Source organism: Podarcis cretensis (genome assembly GCF_951804945.1).
Source record: "Podarcis cretensis genome assembly, chromosome: 1".
Taxonomy (NCBI): domain Eukaryota; kingdom Metazoa; phylum Chordata; class Lepidosauria; order Squamata; family Lacertidae; genus Podarcis; species Podarcis cretensis.
Window position 1 is genome coordinate 57,886,636 of NC_137170.1, and position 20,965 is coordinate 57,907,600.

A 20,965-nucleotide genomic window follows, 5' to 3' on the forward strand; every position below is an offset into this window, starting at 1 on the left:
ACCATTTGCAGAACAGGATGGGGAAGTCATAAGTGGTTCGCGCAAACATGCACACACATCAATTATTACGTGCAATGCACCAAAGTAGAAAGACCCTTTCTACTGCTTCTGTGTTGGAAGTCTAGCTGGAAGTGGGGCATGGGGGATAATGTATCTGAAGAAAGGGGAACTTTCTAGGAAGGATCAGTGTTTGGAAAAGGATTAAGCATCTCCCTAGAGCCTCTTTCCCTCATAGAGTCTATTTCCTCATATCATTCAGTGTTACAAACACTTGGCATTCTCTCTAGTCCATTTTCAGGAACCAAGTTGGCAAAACAATTATTTCCAAGTAAACATTGTGAAGTTAGACTTGTGAAGAGCTTTGTAAGGCTTTCAAGTTGTGCCATGAACTATGTTTGCTTTAAAAGCACATATAACTCAGAATGGCCTTTAACACACATACACAATAATGGGGGGAAAGTCCAGAGACTTCAGTTGTATTCCTTCCACCCCCCAAAAAAGTTCAGAGTTCAAAAAGCTTAACTCTGGACTTTACATGAATTTACAGAAACCAAGTTTAAAATTAATAATGATTTCTATTTTATAGATTACATAATCTTGAACCAAATTTAATATTTGGCTGGCCATGTTGTTTTAAGGAAATCAAAACTTTTATTGAATGATTTGTGGGAAAGGAGATCCTGATGAAAGATCTCATTTATAGCAAAGTGTTGGTGCAAAGGTTATGCAGGATTCTACACTATCATTCCTTTACAAAGGAAAGATGGGAGAGAGGGGAAGTGGTATGACATAACTTGAGAAAAATCACTATGAAGCTTTCACATATTTAAACTTTATATAAGTCAAGTACTTGACAAGTTGCCCCATAACTAAATAGGTAAATGGTATTACTAAGTGGTAATAAAAAGGTAAAAAAGGTAAAGGACCCCTGGACAGTTATGTCCAGTCAAAGGCGACTCTGGGGTTGCAGCACTCATCTTGCTTTCAGGCCGAGGGAGCCGGCATTTGTCCACAGACAGCCTTCTGGGTCATGTGGCCAGCATGACTAAACTGCTTCTGACACAACAGAACACCGTGATGGAAGCCAGAGAGCACGGAAATGCCATTTACCTTCCCGCCACAGCCGTCCCTATTTATCTACTTGTACTGGCGTGCTTTCGAACTGCTAGGTTGGCAGGAGCTGGGACAGAGCAATGGGAGCTCACACCGTCAAGGGATTCAAACCGCCAACCTTCTGATTGGCAAGCCCAAGAGGCTCAATGGTTTTAGACCACAGCGCCACCTGCGTCCCTTTACCTAAGTGGTAATATTGTCAAGTGGATTCAGAGCTGGTTGGAAAACTATTTTCAGACGTGTTCTCATAAATGAATCCTCTTCAGACTGGAGGGATGTTTCAAGGGGGCTGATAGTATCTAGCTCCCACCTAAGGTGATACATCCCCCCCCCCAACACTGGGGTTTCTGAAGAACCATATTGCCATGAATAGGAAGTAAGAACTGTCTGGTTAGGTGCCACCATTCAGCTCTCAGACTTTCAAAAAGTTTGGCTTGGCAGACTCTGTAATAAAACATTTTTATCGTTCTTCAACCTTGGGGTCCCCAGATGGTGCTGGACTACACCTGCCAGCATCACCAGCCTGTGTAGCCAATGTTGAGGGATGGTGGAAGTTGATCAAGGAAACCAAGCCTTATGAGGAATGGTTGAAGGAGTTGGATATGTTTAGCCTGGTAAAGAGAAGACGGAGAGGAGATGTGATAGCCACCTTCAAATATCTAAAGGGCCATTGCATGGAAGAGGGAGCAAGCTTGCGTCCTTCTGCTTTGGAGAGTAAGACTTGAACCAATGGCTTCACATTACAAGAAAGGGGATTCCAACTAAACATCAGGAAGAACTTTCTGACAATAAGAGCTGTTCAACAGTGGAACAGACTCCCTTGGAAGGTGATGCAGACTCCCCCTCCTTGGAGGTTTTTAAGCAGAGGTTGGATGGCCATCTGTCATGGATGCTTTAGTGGAGATTCCTGCATTACAGGGGGTTGAAGTAAATGACCCTTGGGGTCCCTTCCAACTCTACAGTTCTCTGATACTATGATTCTATGACATTTGGGGATCCAACTTTGAAAAAAAAACTGTCGTAGAATTTTAAAATTGATGCTTATTGTTTAAAACCACATTGTGACGTCTACCTTAAAAGCAGTGTACCATTGGGTGAAATTGACTTCTCAGCTGATTTACACTCCAGTTCTGAATACACTACAAGGAAAGACATTTCACTTTTTTAAAAAAAAGTCTTATTTCCATTTGATATTTTAAGGATTGAGACATAAATCACTTTAAAAGTAGCAAGAGGGAGACCATAGCCTTCTAAAACAGGCATTCTCACACATACCGTCTATTATCCGCTGCAAGTATGGGAAATAAAGAGGGATAGGAAAGGAGGAAGAGAGAGAATTAATACAGACATCATGAGAAGTTAGTATATACATAGCAAAAAGCAAGTATTTCCAGTCTTCTAGGCCTTTTGGAAATTGCCAGGTTGGGGGCTGAGTAGGAGGCTTGTATCATGCCTCTAATAGATATTTTGGAGCTGGAAGGGGGGGGGGATAAGCTAGCCAATACCAGATTGCCAAGGGCAGACATAGAAGCATGTGACCTTCACAAGAATTTCATTCTGTGGGAAATTTATGCTGCCAGAAACTCCTCATGCCCAGACAAGATTTCTTCTTTGGTTCACAAGGTAGCTGTCTCTCATTTAGGTGACTCAACTCCTTGGGGGTAGCATAGGGTATGTGTGTGTGGATATTATCATTTAGGTCCCTCAAGTTCAAGAATAATTACTATAGCAGGGAATGACTGGGTATTCTCTGCCCTCTTATCTCAAAGTAGCTATATTAAAATACCCATTTAAAAGTTACTCAGTAGTTAGGATTGTTAGGGTCTGTCAAGCAAACAATACATAGAATGGTTGGTCCTTCGCTGAAGCCAACTGAGTAAGAGGCCAACAAAATTTTTGTTGTTCCCCTGCTCAAGGGGGAGGAGAATCCAGCCCACAAACAGCAGAAAAATTAAACTGCTAACTGTTGCAAAATGCACACCCTTTTAACTGTCTGGATGTGCCTTTTCGCAAATCAACCCATGGTTTGAAAACGAAGAGCCAGCCTTGGAAATGGGCACTCCCTGCTCTCCACAGCTACCCTTCTTACAAAATATATTTTGTGTGTGCAGTTTGTAATGTCTTGATATGAACTACAATGACAGGAAATGATATACAATGTACAGTATACTATATTTTTTGGGGGGGGGGAATCTACTTTGTTTTTGTAATGGAGCCACTTGATCCACCAACAGGAGCCAGGTGGAAAAGTGTGACCAGGGGGGTACCCTCAAAATTTAAGAAGAGAGCATTTCTAAGTACATGCTTACCCTCAGAATTTGTTTTCAGTACCAGAACTTTCCCACAAAAATCCATTCCTGGTTATACACACACACCCTCTTTTCCTTTTCAGCAATCTGGTTTTTTATGGGGGGAGGTGAGAGGCCTTTCTATCTGTTAACCAATTAGGAGTCAATTGTGGATAGAATGAAACTCACTGAGAGATCTACCAGTAGATTCAAATCTACTTTCTTCGCATCTGCTATAAAGGGATTGAAAGGGAAGCCAGAAAGGAAATTTACAAAGGGTAGAAATCTTGGCCTTTAAGGAAGCTCCAGAGAGGTTCATTCTTTTTGACCTCTTGGGTGTTTAGATGTCAATGGACCATTTGCCCCACATGACAACTCCACTCCATTAGCATATCAAGGTATATAAAGATGTCAAAGGATCTTCACAACTCATCTGCCCTCCTTTGTTTTTTGGAAGTTTCTTCTGCCTATGTTTTAGCAAGTATGCCCATGTAAGTGTGGTCAAAATACTGAACTGACTAGAACTGGTGGAAACCAGTTCAAAACATGGGATGAGGAAGTCTGTTTTAAGGTATATTTGAAGTCACACAGAATTTGTATCCTATTAGAATACTAAGACCTCCTCTATATATCTTTAAGTTCGGCAGTTCTGTGGTTTATACCTGAAATCTATTTCTTTACAGTTTAAGTGTTGGGTGTCTCAACAGCTTTCAGAGAGGTAGTTTGTGGTAAGTTTGAACTGTATTCTCCTCCCTGCCAAGCTTATATTTTAACTAGACTTACCTGAACAGGGTAAAATATAGCCTGGAGTGTGGGAAGAGTCTCTGTGAAGAAGTGATCCCAGAGTTCAGATAGTATGTCAATGCGATTCTCTTCTAAGCAAACAGAGGGTGGGGTGAAGAAAAAGAACCTTGTTTTAGAACTTGGTCTCTGATATTCAGCTATACTCTACCCAAAGCAAGCCATCCAACTATTGACTAATTCTCTGTAAAGGCAGACAAGTGTTGGTAACTGTAGCTCAGTTTATGTTTCCACCTCTTCCAAGATATTGTGTCCTCCATCATGGAGGGCACGTGTTGCGGTGAGATCACCTAAACTGCCTCCCTGTTGTGGGGCGGGACCGTTTGGATAGCCACAACACCCCATTGATTGCCCCTTGGCTGCTGGGGTAGAAATTTGGCCTGTTGGGTCATCTATTGGCTACTGGGGGGGCTATTTAAGCTGCTGCACGTTGCTGGGAGCTTTCTCTTTCCTACAATGTGAATCGAATCACCCTTCTACCCTCCCTATACTTAGGGCTGTTCTTTGGCCTTGCTTTGCCTGTCTAGGAGTTGTCTGTTTTGGAGCAGGGGCCCAGTAGGAATTTTGCCATGGGCTGATTGGCTGTTGCCATTTGGTTTTTGCCTACCGTGTAGCAAACTGTCACAACTTTGTAAGGTTGGTGGTTAGGCATTGGTTCAATGTTTTGTGGAGAGGAAGTGGTTGGCTGTGCCTGCCCCTCCTTCACTGCTGCTAGAGAATTCTGTTGCAGGAATCCAGGGGTTCACCTTGCTTTTGTCCTAACTCTGGCAAGGGGCTAGGGCCACAGCAGAGCCCCTGGGAGCATCTGGGGTGAGCTGAGAGATCAAAGCCAGCTTCTCACTCCCCCAGGATGCTTTCCCTTACTGACATATGGTGGTGCCCAGTGTCAGTCCTGTTCCTGCTACTGTGCAGGTTCAGGTAGTCAGGAACCAATGCCTAAGCAACCACTCACATGCTGTAATCAATAAAGTTATGACCAAAATTAATGACAAAAACCTTAAACTAAATTTTGTGTCTATTGTGTCTTTATTTGGGGGGTGGTTTTGGGGGTCTTCACACGCAAAAAGGGGGAAAATGCTAGCCTCGGTCCAGAAATAACCAGTGTACCACACTGCCTTTGGCAAAGGTGATATGAAGCTTTTAAAACAAGGTTTATCCTTTTTGTAAAAAGCAAAGAATGAAAGAAAAACCTTGCAAATCTCTTTAGGAGCGGGACCTTAATGCCCAAAGTCATGCAAAATCTAGTTAGCCTTCAACTAAAACCATGAACACGTTATGGGAAAGAGGGGGCAAATGTAACAGCCAAATGTTTAATTTGAGGAACTGACCTCCTTGTTGTTGATTTCAGGGCATGAATATTCGGGTGCTCCCCTAAATCCTACCAAGTCCTATGTTCTGTAACTGCAGAACCACTCAGTACCCGTGGAATATAGTAAGCTATAACATCATTATAGTGGGCTGTATCTACTCAGGGTAAAAACCATTGGTGTAAATCCAAATTTGCATTGAACATTGATACTGGTACCCATCTGGACCTGATTTTGTTTTTCGTGGGATGTAAACATGAATGTGCATCTCCAACTATTTTCTGATGTTGGCGCAGCAGCTTTCACAAAAATACTACTTTCACCCACAACTGAAGTTGGCGCACAGCACAGATGCATATGTATGGAGATTCCCCTGCAGAAATTGTTATCCTATCAGCATGGTGTATTTCAAAGGGGCAGGGAAGGTATCTTCATGTCACACAGAGCAAGCAAGATCAAATGCCCCACTATCTGATTAACCAAGTAGCTCTCATCTTTACCACCGATGTCATAACTCCTGTGGTCACCAGGTTTTCAAACATTTTTCAGTTCACATGCCCAAGCCAAAGCAAAGGAGCATCTACGTGATCTTTGGTATAACCATGGAAAATAAGCATCGTGCATTTCCCCCTGCCAAAAAATAAGTTTCAGCAGCCACAAACTGGCACTGTTTGCATTCCACATAAATGTGAGTGATTCAGAAACTCACCACCCAGAAGCTGCCAAAATGAGCTTTTCTTTCCAATCTGGAACTATTAGTTTTAAGCTGCTGGATGTTCTCAGAGGCCAGAGGGCAGTACAAGCAGATAGATGTATGTCCTGGCTTAACCCACATATGGACATGGTTTCCAAAGGGACTGTGTGACTTACACTGCAGACCTCAAATTGAGTACTGTAGATCTGAATATTGCAATGTTACAGCCAAATTCCCACCTAATATAGCTCAGGCTCGCTTCCCAATAACAGCGCTTAGAGTTGCAGCCTGTGCAACCTATGGCCCACTGTTTTTCAACATAAAGTTTTACTACTTTCAAAATTAAACTTCAGGTTGTGAAATTTTTCCCATGGAGGAAGCCAGCATTCTCCAGGACTAGACCAGCTGGAATTAAGTTTACAAGTTGAATTTTAGCAGCAAACAGCATATCAAACTCTAGAGCTGCTGTATCACACCCAATCTGCCTGCTGATTACTTGCTAGGAGCAGGTTCAGTCCACTAAAAAATAAAAATCAACAGAAGGAATCGCAGCATAAGAGCTGCAAAAGGTTATTTGCGGAGCTCCTTTCTTCCTTTACTTTTGCGAGTTTGGGAACAGTCAGATCCAAGTGATAAGAAACTAGACGAGAGAGCCATACGTGATAAAGCAGGCCCATAATTGAATCTCCCTTGTTTACCTATGACAAGTCACAATTGCCTCCTGGTAACCAAAACTAGAAGGGAATAGTTTCTTATTTTTCTCTTTTTGGGACATCAGGGAATGAAATCCATGTGTACAGGCAAGCTAATAAACCTTTTTGTGGGCTAGTAAAAAATTATGAGCTTATTGCATGTCTGTGAAAAAGCCATATACCATGACCACTGGAAGCCTTCCCAGATCTTCCTGGTTTTGACAGTCACACGCTGCCCATCTGAATCATAGGATATGAACAGAGAAATCCAGAATTCACAGCCTCCTGCTAGCAGCCCTTTGCAGAGCAGCAGGACCGCCATCGCTTCCACAGTCCAGCAAATCACAGTAGTGACAGTGCAAAGGGGGAGAGAGCAGAATGATCTGGAATGATCACTGGCCCAATGACCACGCACCAATAACATCATGTGAGCAGATGTTGGGCAGGCTCAGCCCCTTCCCACCCTCATGATGCCCTTTTTAAGGATCTCTTCCTCAGCTTGCTCAGCTGCCTGCACATTCAGTGGATGGAAGGAGGAGGCTGGTGCCAATGGAGAGATGCTTGCTTTACTGTGACAGAGGGAAGTCAGCTCAGCCAGAAAGCCTCCGCTTAACCCAAATGCTCCCTGACAGCCTAGCACAAGGGATTGTTCTGTTAATTGTTCTGCTAAGATGTGAGAAATGTCTTGCTACGGTACTGCCAGCTAGAAATCCAGAAGTCACAAGATTCACCTTACCACTACTTATCTATTTTATAGAATTTCTGTACTGCCCTTCATCCAAGGATCACAGGGTGGTTTACCATATAAAAACAGAAAATAACTCAACATAGTAACGAACAAAAACAATAACACACACAGTTGAAAAGGTCCTGGCCGCTGAATTCTGTAGCAGCTAAAGTTCCTAAGCCACTTTCAGAGGCAACCCCATGTATACCATATTGCTAGATGTTAGCAAGACAATAAGGACAAAGAGAAGTGGGTCCATGAACAAGTGCTATATGTAGCAACTCCCACTTTATAAGTGATTATTTGTATTAGCTTTTTTTCTTTTAGGAAGAGAAAGTTACTTCCTCTGTGCTCCAATTAAATTTCTACTCTGTGCTATCATCAGGGCTCAGTTTCTTGCTTGTACAGAACAGGACCTTATAATATTTAGTCATGTGACTCACAGGTGTTGGTTTTTCCACAAAACCACCTAAGTGACCCAAGCCTGAAAAGATAACTCACAGGGCTTTTAGCCCTCTCCTGAAGTGCAGCAGCCCCTCTATACTTGCCTTCACAAAGTTTAACCTTCTCCTCCATGAACAGCAAGCCTTTCGAAAGGAGCTGGTTCTACCAAAAAGAGAAGAGAAACAGATTGAACATACATGTGATGATTTCCATTTTTAAGAATGCTATTTATAGTGGATTCACCCAGCCAGGCGGCAATATGCTTTCAACCCAGTACGCTCTCGGTCATCCAGTTCTGTATTAATGGCAAAGCACACACTTGCAGTAATACCTATTTCATATAACTAAGCTGCCAAATGGTGTAGTAATTATCACTCAAAAACCACTGCCAGGAAATCTGCCCTTAGCCTATTCTTTCATACGATTATTCAGAAGCAGGGTCGGCATTACAGTTCAGTCGTGCTTTATTTTTCAACTTGCCAACAAACCCATAAGTAGTACCACGATAGTTAAATTCAGTTAAACTGGGTTAGAATGTGCATTCAATGCTAATAACCACAACTCCGCAACTGAGAAATCCATTCTGTGCATTTATCAAGTTCCTGAGAATAATGAATGAAAGGACATGCTCTGCCTTCGATGTGAGCTTACTTGCAATTTAATCAACACACCACGACCAGAAATATGGAGTAGAGAATATCCCTTACATCAGTAGCACACCATGCATACCTTGAAGGTCCCATACTATAACCGCATCTCTTGTTAAAGTCAACAGCCTCCACCAAATTCTGCAATTAGAAAACTAATACAATAGGCCAATCTCTTTGGAGCAGCAAGAGACAGTCTCAGGAAATTAACTGTTTGTCTAAAATTAAAAATAAAGCACGTTGTTATGACTACCCAGCTAGTCTTCCACTATGTCAGGAATTAGGAGTACAATACAATTTTTACTCTGCATATGACATCTTCAGTGCATATGTAGTACTTTATGGAATAAGCTGCTGCATAAAACCAGCAACCTCAAGCTGGGTAGTGAAGAGAGGAAAGAAAAGCAAAAATTAAAGGAGAACAGTTTTTATCTCATGAATGTGGCAGAAATCCATTGCCTATCCTTTTGCCTTTCCTGATCATCAGCTTAACTTAGTGACCCCCCATCATCTACTGTTATGAGCTGATAATAAAAACTTCCTTTTATCTGCTTTCTGAGTAAGTTAGCCTGTTGTTTAATTATCTATATTTAACCCTTTGTTAAAGTTGGGAGTGAAGACTAAAGCTTCAAAGGACTGGTTTCCTCAAGTTTGGAAAAAAATAAAACAGACTCAAACAGGAGCAGAGCACATGCAAACCTGGCATGGTTTGCACATAATGCTAATCTAAACCATGGCTTAGGTTAGCACAACACAGAACGACTGGGAAGGAGAAAAACAGACATATACTCTTCTCTAGAAGCCTGTCCATTTGCTCATTCACCCTAAGCAATTACTTTGCTTAGCACTGCATATAAACAAGGACACAGTGAGTAATGGATGTGACACCCTGCTTCTAAATTTACTGGCAGGTTATTCTTTCTAACTTTCAGGTTCATACATAGTCTGTTGACACCCATCTGTCTCAGAAGACAATGGAGGACTGTACCTTTGGGGATGAAGTCAAACTCAAACCGCCTGGGCGTGTAAGTTCTGCAGTAGTGCAATGATCCCTCAAACAGGAATGGCTTCACTCCTTTGCTCTGAGTGTACATGCATCCATTCATTGTGGTTTCATGACTACTCATATATTCCAATTATTAATGGGTAATCTATATGCAAGTAGGGACGTGGGTGGCGCTGTGGGTTAAACCTCAGAGCCTAAGGCTTGCCGATCAGAAGATTGGCGGTTCGAGTCCCCGCGACGGGGTGAGCTCCCATTGCTCGGTCCCCGCTTCTGCCAACCTAGCAGTTCGAAAGCACGTCAAAGTGCAAGTAGATAAGTAGGTACTGCTCTGGCGGGAAGGTAAACGGCATTTCCATGTGCTGCTCTGGTTCGCCAGAAGCGGCTTAGTCATGCTGGCCACATGACCCGGAAGCTGTACGCCAGCTCCCTCGGCCAATAAAGCGAGATGAGCGCTGCAACCCCAGAGTCATCTACAACTGGACCCAATGGTCAGGGGTCCCTTTACCTTTATATGGAAGCCAATATATTGGGGGAGGGGCAGTGAACAAAACAGATTTGCCAGTTAATATTCCAAAGTTGTTGGGTTGTGCTTTTTTTTAAATCAAGGAGGAACAGTCACATCTGACTACGTAAACAACCACTTCCCTGTATTTTTACAAAAAGCCAAAGGAGAGGAATGGAGCCAGGAAAGTGAAAAAAATCACAGAGACATTCTGAATGTTTAGCATTGGTGGGGAAGCAGATATTCTCATTTTGACAAATCATAAATTTGTTTGCAATGCCTTATTTTCAAAAGTGCTATATTTATTTTGTGGAACTAGAAAGATTATGCCACCCTAATTAAAGGATTTAGGATTAAAGTACGACATTCTCAGAGACACTATACACTTAAAATAAATCAGGGTCTGTTTGTTTTTCTTGCTACATGGAGGTCTCTGTCTCCTTTTAATGGCAGGGCATTCCTTAGAAATAGGTGCTTAGAATTAGTTAAGAAATTGCCAGTAACAAACAATGCTGTAATAGTTTTGTTTTTGTTTTTTAATTTATTCAGTTTTTTTGAACTGCCGTTCCCCTCAAAGAAGCCCAGGGCAGCAAGAAAGAAGATATTGTTGTGTTTTCCAGAATAGGAAGACAAATACCCATTATTCATGCCATTTCACATGTCCCGTGGAAAAATGATTTGGCACCCCCAAAAGGTCTCAGGTACTCAATGTAATGGAAAGTTTCTTGAATGAAAATGCAAGGTTGAGGTGAAGCAACAGGAAAAGGCTCAGCTGGCAGAGACACTTTAAGCTAGGCCAAGGTGGATGATGGCAAAATTAGGCAAAACTCTCTCCAAATCTTTTCTTTAGAAATCAAGTTTCTGAGGGAACCTTGCCCACCACTCAGGTCACATCAGGAATGCTAATTTATTATGCTTTCCATTTCCTCAGGACTTCTTTCTCCATACACATTGGCCATATATACACAACAGTCAGTGGTCTAGCTGAATAACATGTCCTGCTCTGAACTCAGAATGGTGGAAAATATGCTTTCATTCTACCACCTACATCTCCAAGGAAAATCCAGGACAGATTTAACTCAATATAGAAACATCTAACCTGCATGCACATGCAGTTATAGAAGGTCAGTAACACAGATCCAATTAAGGCACAGGAAAGACATATTGCACAACCTGTCAATCCTCCAGCCAATAAGAGTTCTCAACAATTAAGTAAAGATGTGTAGAAGTGGCACGTTTCAGCCTGCTGACCTAGAAGAAAGGATGGAAGGAAAAACAGATATGCCTTCTACAACTGACAAGGGTCAACTAGCTCATTTGCCTTGCATTAGGAGGAAAATGATGAGGAGGGTTGATCTTCGGTCATTTCAGCTACAATAGCACATGAGTTTTGGGCTATCCTGCTTCTGAAATAGTCTACTCCTGTAATGCTGCATAGAAGCAACATTATATGCTACAGTCAATACCTACTGAATCTTGTCGGTGTTGTTTTTCTACCTAGTCCACACACTGCACCAACTGCACCCATCCCTTAATTGCACTAATTGCCCAACCTCTATGCTCCTCTAAATTGCTTTTTCATTCCAAAAATAAAAGCTCAATGCAGATTGATTCTCTTTTACCCCCTAGCCCATCAAACAGTGTGGCCATTTGAAAAGTGATGAAGGCAGCTCCAGCAATGTGGCATATCCACATCTGACCAATGACACTGCAGATGGACATATACCAAGATTGTGATTACCACTTCCCTCTTCCTTCACCCGGGGCAGGTGTGGGGAGGAAAAGGTGTAATTGGCTAATCTAATTAAGGGATGGGTTTTTAAACATATCAACTAACCACACTCATCCTTGTGGAGAGCAGGATTTGGAACCAAACCTTGATCAAAAGCAGCACACTGAGGGAAAGCATGCACAATTGTGTCTTGATAAAAAAAACTACCTTTTCTCACCACAAATGGACAAATGTGTACATAGCCATAATCACCGCTTGAAATTTCAGATCTTCCCCACAGCTCTGCAAACTTCCCTCCTGCAAGTTTGTGAAAGCACAGAAAATATCTGAGGCGCCACGTGGCAAGCGGCTGCACTCAAACACATCTCCCGCACGAAATGGTTCCCATTCAATCTGATGCACTAATGCAGCAATTTTGTAATCTACATTTGTAATTTTAACAGACCCAGACTCAAAGGCATTCTAACTTTGATGGTGGAATGAGGTGTGCATATAGAACAAACCTCTGGCATTAAAGTGAATGGCAAAGTCTCACATTTGCCCCGCATGTACATCGTCTCTATGCACCTCGTTTCACTGCTGAAGTGAATGAGGAAGCAGCTGTGGCTTTGTTGTGCACATGTGGACACAGTTTATGCTTGCAGTTAAATACAAGGTCAGGAGAGAGATGTTTATTTATTTGGCAATTTACATCCTGCTTGTTAGGAGGAGAACAATTTACTGTTGGTATGATGACTCTATAGATGCGCTAACTGAAGTGGATTTATATGATTTTCTATTCAATGTATGTTATCTTTACATTGTACATTGTCTTTGCGATTAACTGTATACAGAGATTAATAAAAGTCTAACCGGAGATAAGAATGGCAAATAATATGCATGCTTGTGCTGTGCTCTATTAGATCAGGGTTGAAGAATGTCAGACTCAAGGCAGAATACAACCCTCCACACCTCTCTAGCTGATCCCTGGGACTCTCCCCCAACCACCCTCAGTCTTCCTAGGCCACACCCCTCGGCAGCCTAGCTCACACATTCTGAGTGCTTTTCCTGCTGACTGGAATGTGCCCTTTCTTCTAGAAAAATGGGGCTGGTACTCACCATGAAGCTCTTAAAGTAAGCGCCACATTTTTAACCAGTTATTTCATTCTAGAAAACAAAAGGTACTGCTACTGCGTACCCTTGAGCACCCCTGGGGGGGGTAAGCACTGCCTTTAACTTTGATAATGGCTTTTATGTGAGTGGATGGAGGTTAGAAAGGAGCGTATAGAAAAACCAGTGTGCTGTACAAAAGGTAAAATTCACATTCATTGCTTCACTCACTTTTGCCAATGTCAACTTTTAGATTTGTTGATTGGTCTCCTTTCAGTTAATTCTCAAGAAACGACATTGCAAAAGAATTCAAGAGTATCTTCCTGGAGCTTTTCTACAAAGGAATTTTATTCTTGAGCAATTAACCAAACTTTCAAAAGTACCAGAGATTATACATTTTTTCTACCCTCTTCTGCTGTAGATGTTCCTCAATCCTCATTCCTAAATGCTGAGACATTTAAAACACACACACACACACACACACACACACACACACACACACACTTCCCATAGTACAATAGCTCTTTCTGTTGTTATTTTTAAAAGTTACATCTGTTGCAGATCAAGTGTTCCTATAGAACAGTGTTTATGCTTTGTGTCAGTCTTGGTCAGGTGTGAGGAACCCTCCCATCAGCCCTAGCAGGCATGGTCAATAGCCAGGGATGATGGTAGTCCTATTTCAGCTTCCCCCTGACTTGATTCCCCCAAATCAGTGGCAGTTTGTTGAGGTATATACATGTAATATTCGAGCAGAAATTCATTCTCCAGCTTCTCCACTACCTCTGGAAGTCTGGTCTGAATAAGAGTTCAGTGCATATATGCAGCCTTCTACAGCATGCAATAATCTATTCTCCTGGACACTGATCCATCACTAGAAGAATACATCTAGAAGCATAGACAATTTTTATTAAGTACTCCCTCCTTCTAAGATCAGAGCAGGGATGATAAGAGTACTCACACAATGCAGATAGGAATAGTGTTTCAATCCGTCTGGCTCTCCATAGCTCATCCCTCAAGTGCTTTCTCCTGTCATCAAACATTGCGTCCTATAGACTTTCAGACCAACTCAGTTCAGACACAATAGCAGTCCATGGCTTGCTGTTATGAGCACAAGCCACGATTCTTCAACTATAGTATCCTGACTTGTGAGCCAACTACGGTTTGACACTAACAAAACAGAAAGCTTGCATTCTGATCCCCAGGAATATGGAAGGAAGAGAGTAACGACTGCACAACCCCAGGGTTTGTGTTGGTTTATACTTATAACCACAAACCAGATATTGTCTGGGGTTAAGAGATAAACTATGGCAGGAAAGGGAATGTCAGGGTCCAGGTGCCTGATGTGGCCCTTCAGACCTATATGGCCCTAACCAACCCCATCCACTGACCCTGCTCTGCCTCAGGTGCTTTTGCCTGACTGAAACTAGACCTTGAACTGTGATGCCTTTTGTGTGCCTAGAGGGATGTTTCAGTCCATCTGGCTCTCCATAGATGGACAGTGGAGAGGAGTGGCCCCATGAAAACCTACTGACGTTTACATGGCTAGAATGTAGCCTACAGTACAAAGGTAAGGCTCACGTCTATTACTGCATCCTTTCTTGACTCTGGTCCTACCTGCCATGGTCGCGCAGCCCCCAAATGCTGCTAAAAATATAAATGAGGCCCTTGTGTTGAAAATAGTTCCCAACTTTAAACTTTGGTTATTACGAGAGCTAAATGGGTTGAAATCCCATACAGTTAGAGATTATTATTATAATTTTACATTGGATCAATGCCCCATCTCCAATTCTGAACTGACGGGGGGGGGGGGCTTTTCAAAAGAGCCAAGAGAAAACCCATGCTTTTAGGTGTTTTTCTGAGATGCTGAGGGAAGCATTGAGATCACTATTCACCTAACAAAAGCTACTAGTCGCCATTGGAAGAAAAACTTGCGTATCTTCCCTCAATTCCCATTTTCATTTCTAATACAGAAGCATGCCAGAACCAAACAGTCAACAGAAGTGCTTTTAATTCAAATCCTTTTCAATTAATCCACTAAAGCTTTCATTGATTAATCTACCATGATGAAGCTCGCTTGCCTTGAGGATTGCCATTGCAAATTTGTACTACAAAATGGCATGCAATAAAATATCTACAGGAAACGATCACATCCAGTTATTTTTATAGTGCTGGCACACATACAGGCCGTTTTGGCAAGTTCGGATTTTTTTATAGCTTTTCTTTCCTCTCTTTTTGACCGGGAGAGAAATATGGCACAATGAAATCATGTTGCTATGAGAAGCCTTGTCTCAACGGAGCTACTGGTGACATTATGATGGCTGCAGGAAGCATGTGTGCTACCACTATGCAGCAAACATTTCAACATAAAATAGGCGTACTCAAGCATCTTTAGACATCCATATTGGGTTTCTGAGAAATCCACTTGGCCCAGATCTTCCTGATGCATGTACACGGCTGTTTAAAAAATGCATATATTGCTCCCATGCATCACATTTTTACTGAAGATGGCATTGGTGAAACCTCATTTCCTTCAAAAATTGTAATAATGTGCAGCACAGTGTGTGACTGTGAAACCAGGAGCAACAAGCATCTCTTTGGATTCAATTACTTTACACTTGCATAAAGGGCAACAGAACTCAGTGAAATTCTTTGCATGCTTACTGTGTTCAGTGCGGCTTATTCCCTAGTGTGTTTAAGACTGTATCGTAAGGTTTGTTACTCACATGATAAACCTATGGTTTGGAGAATCAGGAATGGGCACCAGGGAGATTAAGGTCTATGCACTCGCTTCTTTCCTTATCCACAAACCAGGATGACCCACCAGGATCAAACCATAGTTTGGGAAATTTGTTGCATCGAGACATTAACGGCTAACTATGATTTGCTGGTAACCAGAAGCAGAAGCTTCTAATCTCCTCCTCTCCTACACACAAGAAGGGCCAAAAGCTTATGGTTAGGAGCTGTTCATCCCTGAATCCCTGGACTGAACCAATGTGAACTGCAGGTGAAAGCCCCCAACTTGTGCTTAAAGGTGATCCACCTGCTATAGTATCTCACTTTGACTAATGCATCATTTCCCCTCCAGCATGTGAATGATTGCTGCCTGGCAAGTTTCAGAATTTCTGGAAAGCCTTGTTAACATTTCCATTCACCATTTCAAAGCAAGACACAGAATGTGTGCTCACACAACGGAATACTATCTCATTTCCATCCCACACATAAATGCTACCAATTTCTACTTGAATAGCATCTCATCTCACCACTGCATAGCTCTTGCATAGGGGTAAGTGTTGTCATCATAGCACAGACCCACAACGAGCACCTCTAATTTTAGAGCAGCACCTAGAGCCACTTGACAAGAAGCACCAGGAATGGGAAATTAGGAGCACCCCAAAGTAATTTCTTTTGGGGAATGGGGCATTTCCTGTGAGCTACCATTGTTGCTTTGATGCAACTGGTCTTTCTAAGTGTACTACACCCAGTGTGGATTAGCAGCAACTGGGATGGGTCATCAGTCAATTTAAACAAAGTTTTACTCCAGACACTGATTTTAAGTGCCAGGACTTCGCCCTGAAATACATAAAGAAAAGGGGGGGGGGAAATTGCTTGCGGATATTAAAATACTACAACCAGCCCCTCGTAAGGCCTCCTTGTTAGCTAATTAAATAAAAACTGTGACTCTGCCATTGTGTATCTGCTGGCAAACTGAAATAGAGTTGTCCACCCTTATTTCAGTGATTATTACCATGTAAGCAATGTTGTTCATACAAACTATTCAACCCTTTGTCCAAGATCCAAGATTTTGCTTGGAAGACACAACAGTATGCAAAACCTACTCATGAAAATGAATCCATCCCGTTTTCTTTATAGGACAGGAAAAGCCAAAGCAAGCATCATAAGAACAAGCCAAAAGATAAGACAAAAACTACTTTGGAAAGCTTTAACTGTCCACTTAAGGAACAGATGTTACCTGGAAATAGTCTGTGATGAAGGATCCAAGTTCACTCTTCAACAATCGCCTGAAAAAGAATGGATCACATGTCATAAAAAATGTTTTACAGGCAGATTTCCCAGAGCCCATTCAATAAAAATCAACTCTATAAAACACAGGTGTACCAATAAGACTGAAAACCGTTTTGAAGCATTCTTTTTGTTTTAAATTCTTTCCTGTTTCCCATGATGCTTCTGATATGGCCACTGACCAGAGAAACAGCACTGGGTTTGGGGGTTTGTTGCCTAAACCCAGAACAGTTCTTACAGGAACACATTGTCCTCAAAGCTAAAGCAATCATCCTAACTTGGCTCGACTGACTTTTGAAAGTTGCATGGAACCATTTGCTTTACACCAGGGCTGGTGAACCTGTGGCCCTCCAGATGTTGTGGATTCAACTTGTATCAGCCGCTGCAAAGTTCATTTCATTGGAGAATATGGTGATTAGGAAAACAGATCTATTTGCGACTAGGCTGAATTTAGGCAGAGAATTTGATCAGGCGGCCTTCTTCTCTGCCAAGCTGCTTTCCAAGGTAGCATGGGCAATTGCCATGGGAGACAGGGTTTCTTTTCAGACCGAGGCCAATCCCATGTTCCAATGCATTGTGTTTGGTTTGACTGCACAGGGTGGCAGCATGTGACCCAACATTTTTTCCCATATGCTGAGCAGTGTAACACAGATGGCTATAGCTGCCTTGCTTTTTAATGTCTCTTAGTGCTAGACCCGAGAGGGCAATTTCAAACTTCTTGTCTGCATCTTGTAAAGCAAGGAGCTTGGCAGAGAAGCTTCTGGGAGTGGTCCAGCATAAATGGACTGCCATTCTGTTTAGGGCCCTGTGATACTAGGGTTGCCATACGTCTAGGAATTCCTCGGCATATACTCTTTGGGGGCTCTTACATGCCCACCAGGGGGAAATTTTTACATTTTAAAGCTAATGTCCTGGATTTTGGGGTTGTTTTTTGTTTTTTTTAAGTGTGCTTGTGGCTCTGGTTCTGGCACAGGTGCCCTGGGCTCTGACCCAGCAGCAGCAGAGGAGCTATTGGGCAATTGCCCTAACAAAGCTCAACAGATTTTTATGTCTGGATTTTTACCACTTGAAATACAGTAACCCCACCTAAACAGCTTTTAGGAATACCCTGAACAGAATTAGGTACATCTCAATCCTCACTTTTGCTTAGTACCAAATGAAGCTCAGGATGGTGATAAGGAGTGCTAAACCACTACAGGATCACAAACTATGCCAAATTCATACACCACCTGAACTAAACTTAACCTGTAAATAGATATGCAACAAAGATAACCCTTATCTAAGACTTCCCAGTTAATGAACCCATTTCTGTGTCAACTACTGTGACATCACATGTGTACACATGCATGTGTGCACACCCACACACAGAGAGAGGGAGGGAAGGCCTGCTGTCCTAAATCACTTTTCTCTTTATGGTTCACAGTGTTTTCTTTTGATGTAGTTGATCCACAAAAGAGATGCAAGGGATGTGTTTTGGTGCTAAATTCTCTTACAATAGTGCTTAGCAAATTTTCTCACTGATCACTGGTCCCTGCTTTTTTTTAAAGCATCCTAATCAGTGGGCAAACTAGTTTGCCAACAGAGTTCTTATCTGGGCATGTGAGATGAAGATGAAAAAAGGCCATTCTCTCCATCATGTTACTGACTGACATCTTCCAGCCTTCTCTCCAACCCCTCCACTCCAATACACTTACTATTTGTGTTCTTGCTACAAGCCAATCTGCTCAATAAAATGCATGACCACCATTCCTAACTTCCAAAATATGAATATAATTTACAGTTTGCAGACCACAAATAAATAAAAAGGTCACAGAAAGTTATGAGAAGAGGGAAAGCAGAAAGCAACCACACATTGTCCAAGGGAAATTGCAGTATCTACCAATTTACTTTGTTATTCCTCTGCGTCCAACCAGTCCATGACATTGGGGAGCCTTTTCAAAATAGTGTCTCTGCTATTGAATAGCCTACCCAGAAAGGGTGTCTCAGCATCATCCTGATGGCCTTTTCAGTGCCAGGCAAATATATCTTTATTCACCAAGGTTTTTCAAGTGCATTTTAAATCCTGGCTATAAATTATTTAATGCCATTTCTTGCCTTACGGTTATTGTCATTTCTATATATTACTGTGATTTTATTTTTTGTAAGCCACCCAGAGAACATTTATTGAGGGGTGGCTATATAATTCTAATAAATGATGAAGATGAGGATAATAGTAATACTGTCAATCCATAAAGCAAGATCAATTGTACTACTTTTTTCCACAATTTAAAGGACAACCTATCTTTCTAAGGTTAAATTTGGAGAATGCATTAAGAAAACAGTTTGATGGGAGGCAGGGGAGGGAGGAATCAGATTCCAGAGGCGACTTATAAAGTAATTTGTCAAAGCATGCAGAAGCAATCGTCTTACTCCGATGATATAAAAATCAGTGAACAGAATTTTAAGGAGCCTTCATTTTTAAATCAAACCTTGTGGGAGGAATTTCATGCCTTATAGATTTGTTTTCAAGTAGAATACTGAAAAAAAGAAAACGAGTACAAAAAGGCTTTTATACTGCCATGGAGAATGTTAAAACTGTTCCTAACTTAATACATAACTTTGCGTAACCTCAGCAGTTTCATCCCCAAAACAGTGGCACTCAAAACACTAATAACCTTTTGTCAAAACAGCTTGGCTTCCTCTGTGTTGACGACGTTCAAACTAAGTTCATAGAGGCGGGTGGGGAGAGGACATTGAAGGACAAGAAAAGACAAGGAGGTCATTCTTTATGGTTACTCAAGGTTAAGAGTAGTATTTTAAAAGCCATGATCGCTGGCACTGCAAAGAGAAAAACCCAAGTCTGGGAAATGAAACGAACTCTACCCAGTGCTCACTTTGTAGTGTCTTACTCTAGGAAATTAATCTTTTAGCATAATTGTCTGATGAGGGCTTTTGTTTAAATGAACTTAGCACGCAAGTAAGTAGTCTGTCTTTCACACTGTGAGTATCCCAGCTTTCACCAGTGGACTGAGATACTCAGAAATTAATGAACATTGAAATATATGTCAAGATGTTGGAAGTCAGAGCCCCCATCCAGCTGTTGCCCAGGTGCCATGCCTATAACATACACACACACAATTCAGCGCCAAACCATTAATTACACCTAAGTTAGAACAGCAAGCATCCAGTGCCACTAGAAGCCAACCATCAAAGCAGAAATCTGATTTCACCTTTCGAAATATACCTCCACAAATCACTGTGACTGAAGAATGGGCAGCAACCCGAGGTTCAAGCTTATTTAATCAAACCACAAAGAACACACATTCACTCATTCCTGAAGCAGCAAGAGGAGGAGAAAAGAACTCAATAACAACCATACCTTTAAAAATAATAGGTATGTGGAAATTCCCTAATTTTTGGGGGATCTCTGCTCTGGATCTTGCAAATATAACTATGCATAACAGCATCTCTGACCATGTACAGAGTAGTTGCTATTAGTAAACTAGAACATCTGCAATACTATCAGCTTCCTAGCTCCACAGAGAGTTCAATAATTTGGTGAATGTGTGATTGGGGTACAGTGGAAATCAAAGCAGCCTATTAAGAGCCTGATGTCATCTATCGACATATGGGTCTGATCCAGCACTCACTTTCCCCATGTAGAATCATTTTGTACATGATGAGCCTTATGCTTAGTGCCAGTAGAAGATGGCGTGTTGGGGTGGGCAGTGCTCACCTAACCCCCAACAGCTGAGTTACTGGTGGTCATCAGTAAGGAGAGGGAGACAGCCAATCCTGTGCTCCCAACACTATGTTTGCACCATGTCAACCTCCCCAGTGCCTCGCCCCTCTCGTTCCTGGTAAACAGTAACTCAGCTGTCAGGAGAGAGCACCACCACTCCACCAGCTACTGCTTGGTGCATT

General features: G+C 42.0%; 1 protein-coding gene across 6 annotated transcripts in view; it reads right to left on the bottom strand.

The window, feature by feature from the left end:
• The window catches only part of PRR5L (proline rich 5 like), a 70,490-nt gene that overhangs the window by 21,221 nt on the left and 28,304 nt on the right, over nt 1-20,965 (bottom strand). For all 6 annotated transcript variants that reach the window (XM_079952168.1, XM_079952167.1, XM_079952169.1 and 3 more), the window contains exons 4-6: nt 17,013-17,061; nt 8,171-8,228; nt 4,185-4,276 (exon numbers count right to left, since the gene is read on the bottom strand). In XM_079952168.1, the coding sequence (XP_079808294.1) occupies nt 4,185-4,276; nt 8,171-8,228; nt 17,013-17,061 (199 nt within the window). The remainder of the gene's footprint in view (nt 1-4,184; nt 4,277-8,170; nt 8,229-17,012; nt 17,062-20,965) is intronic.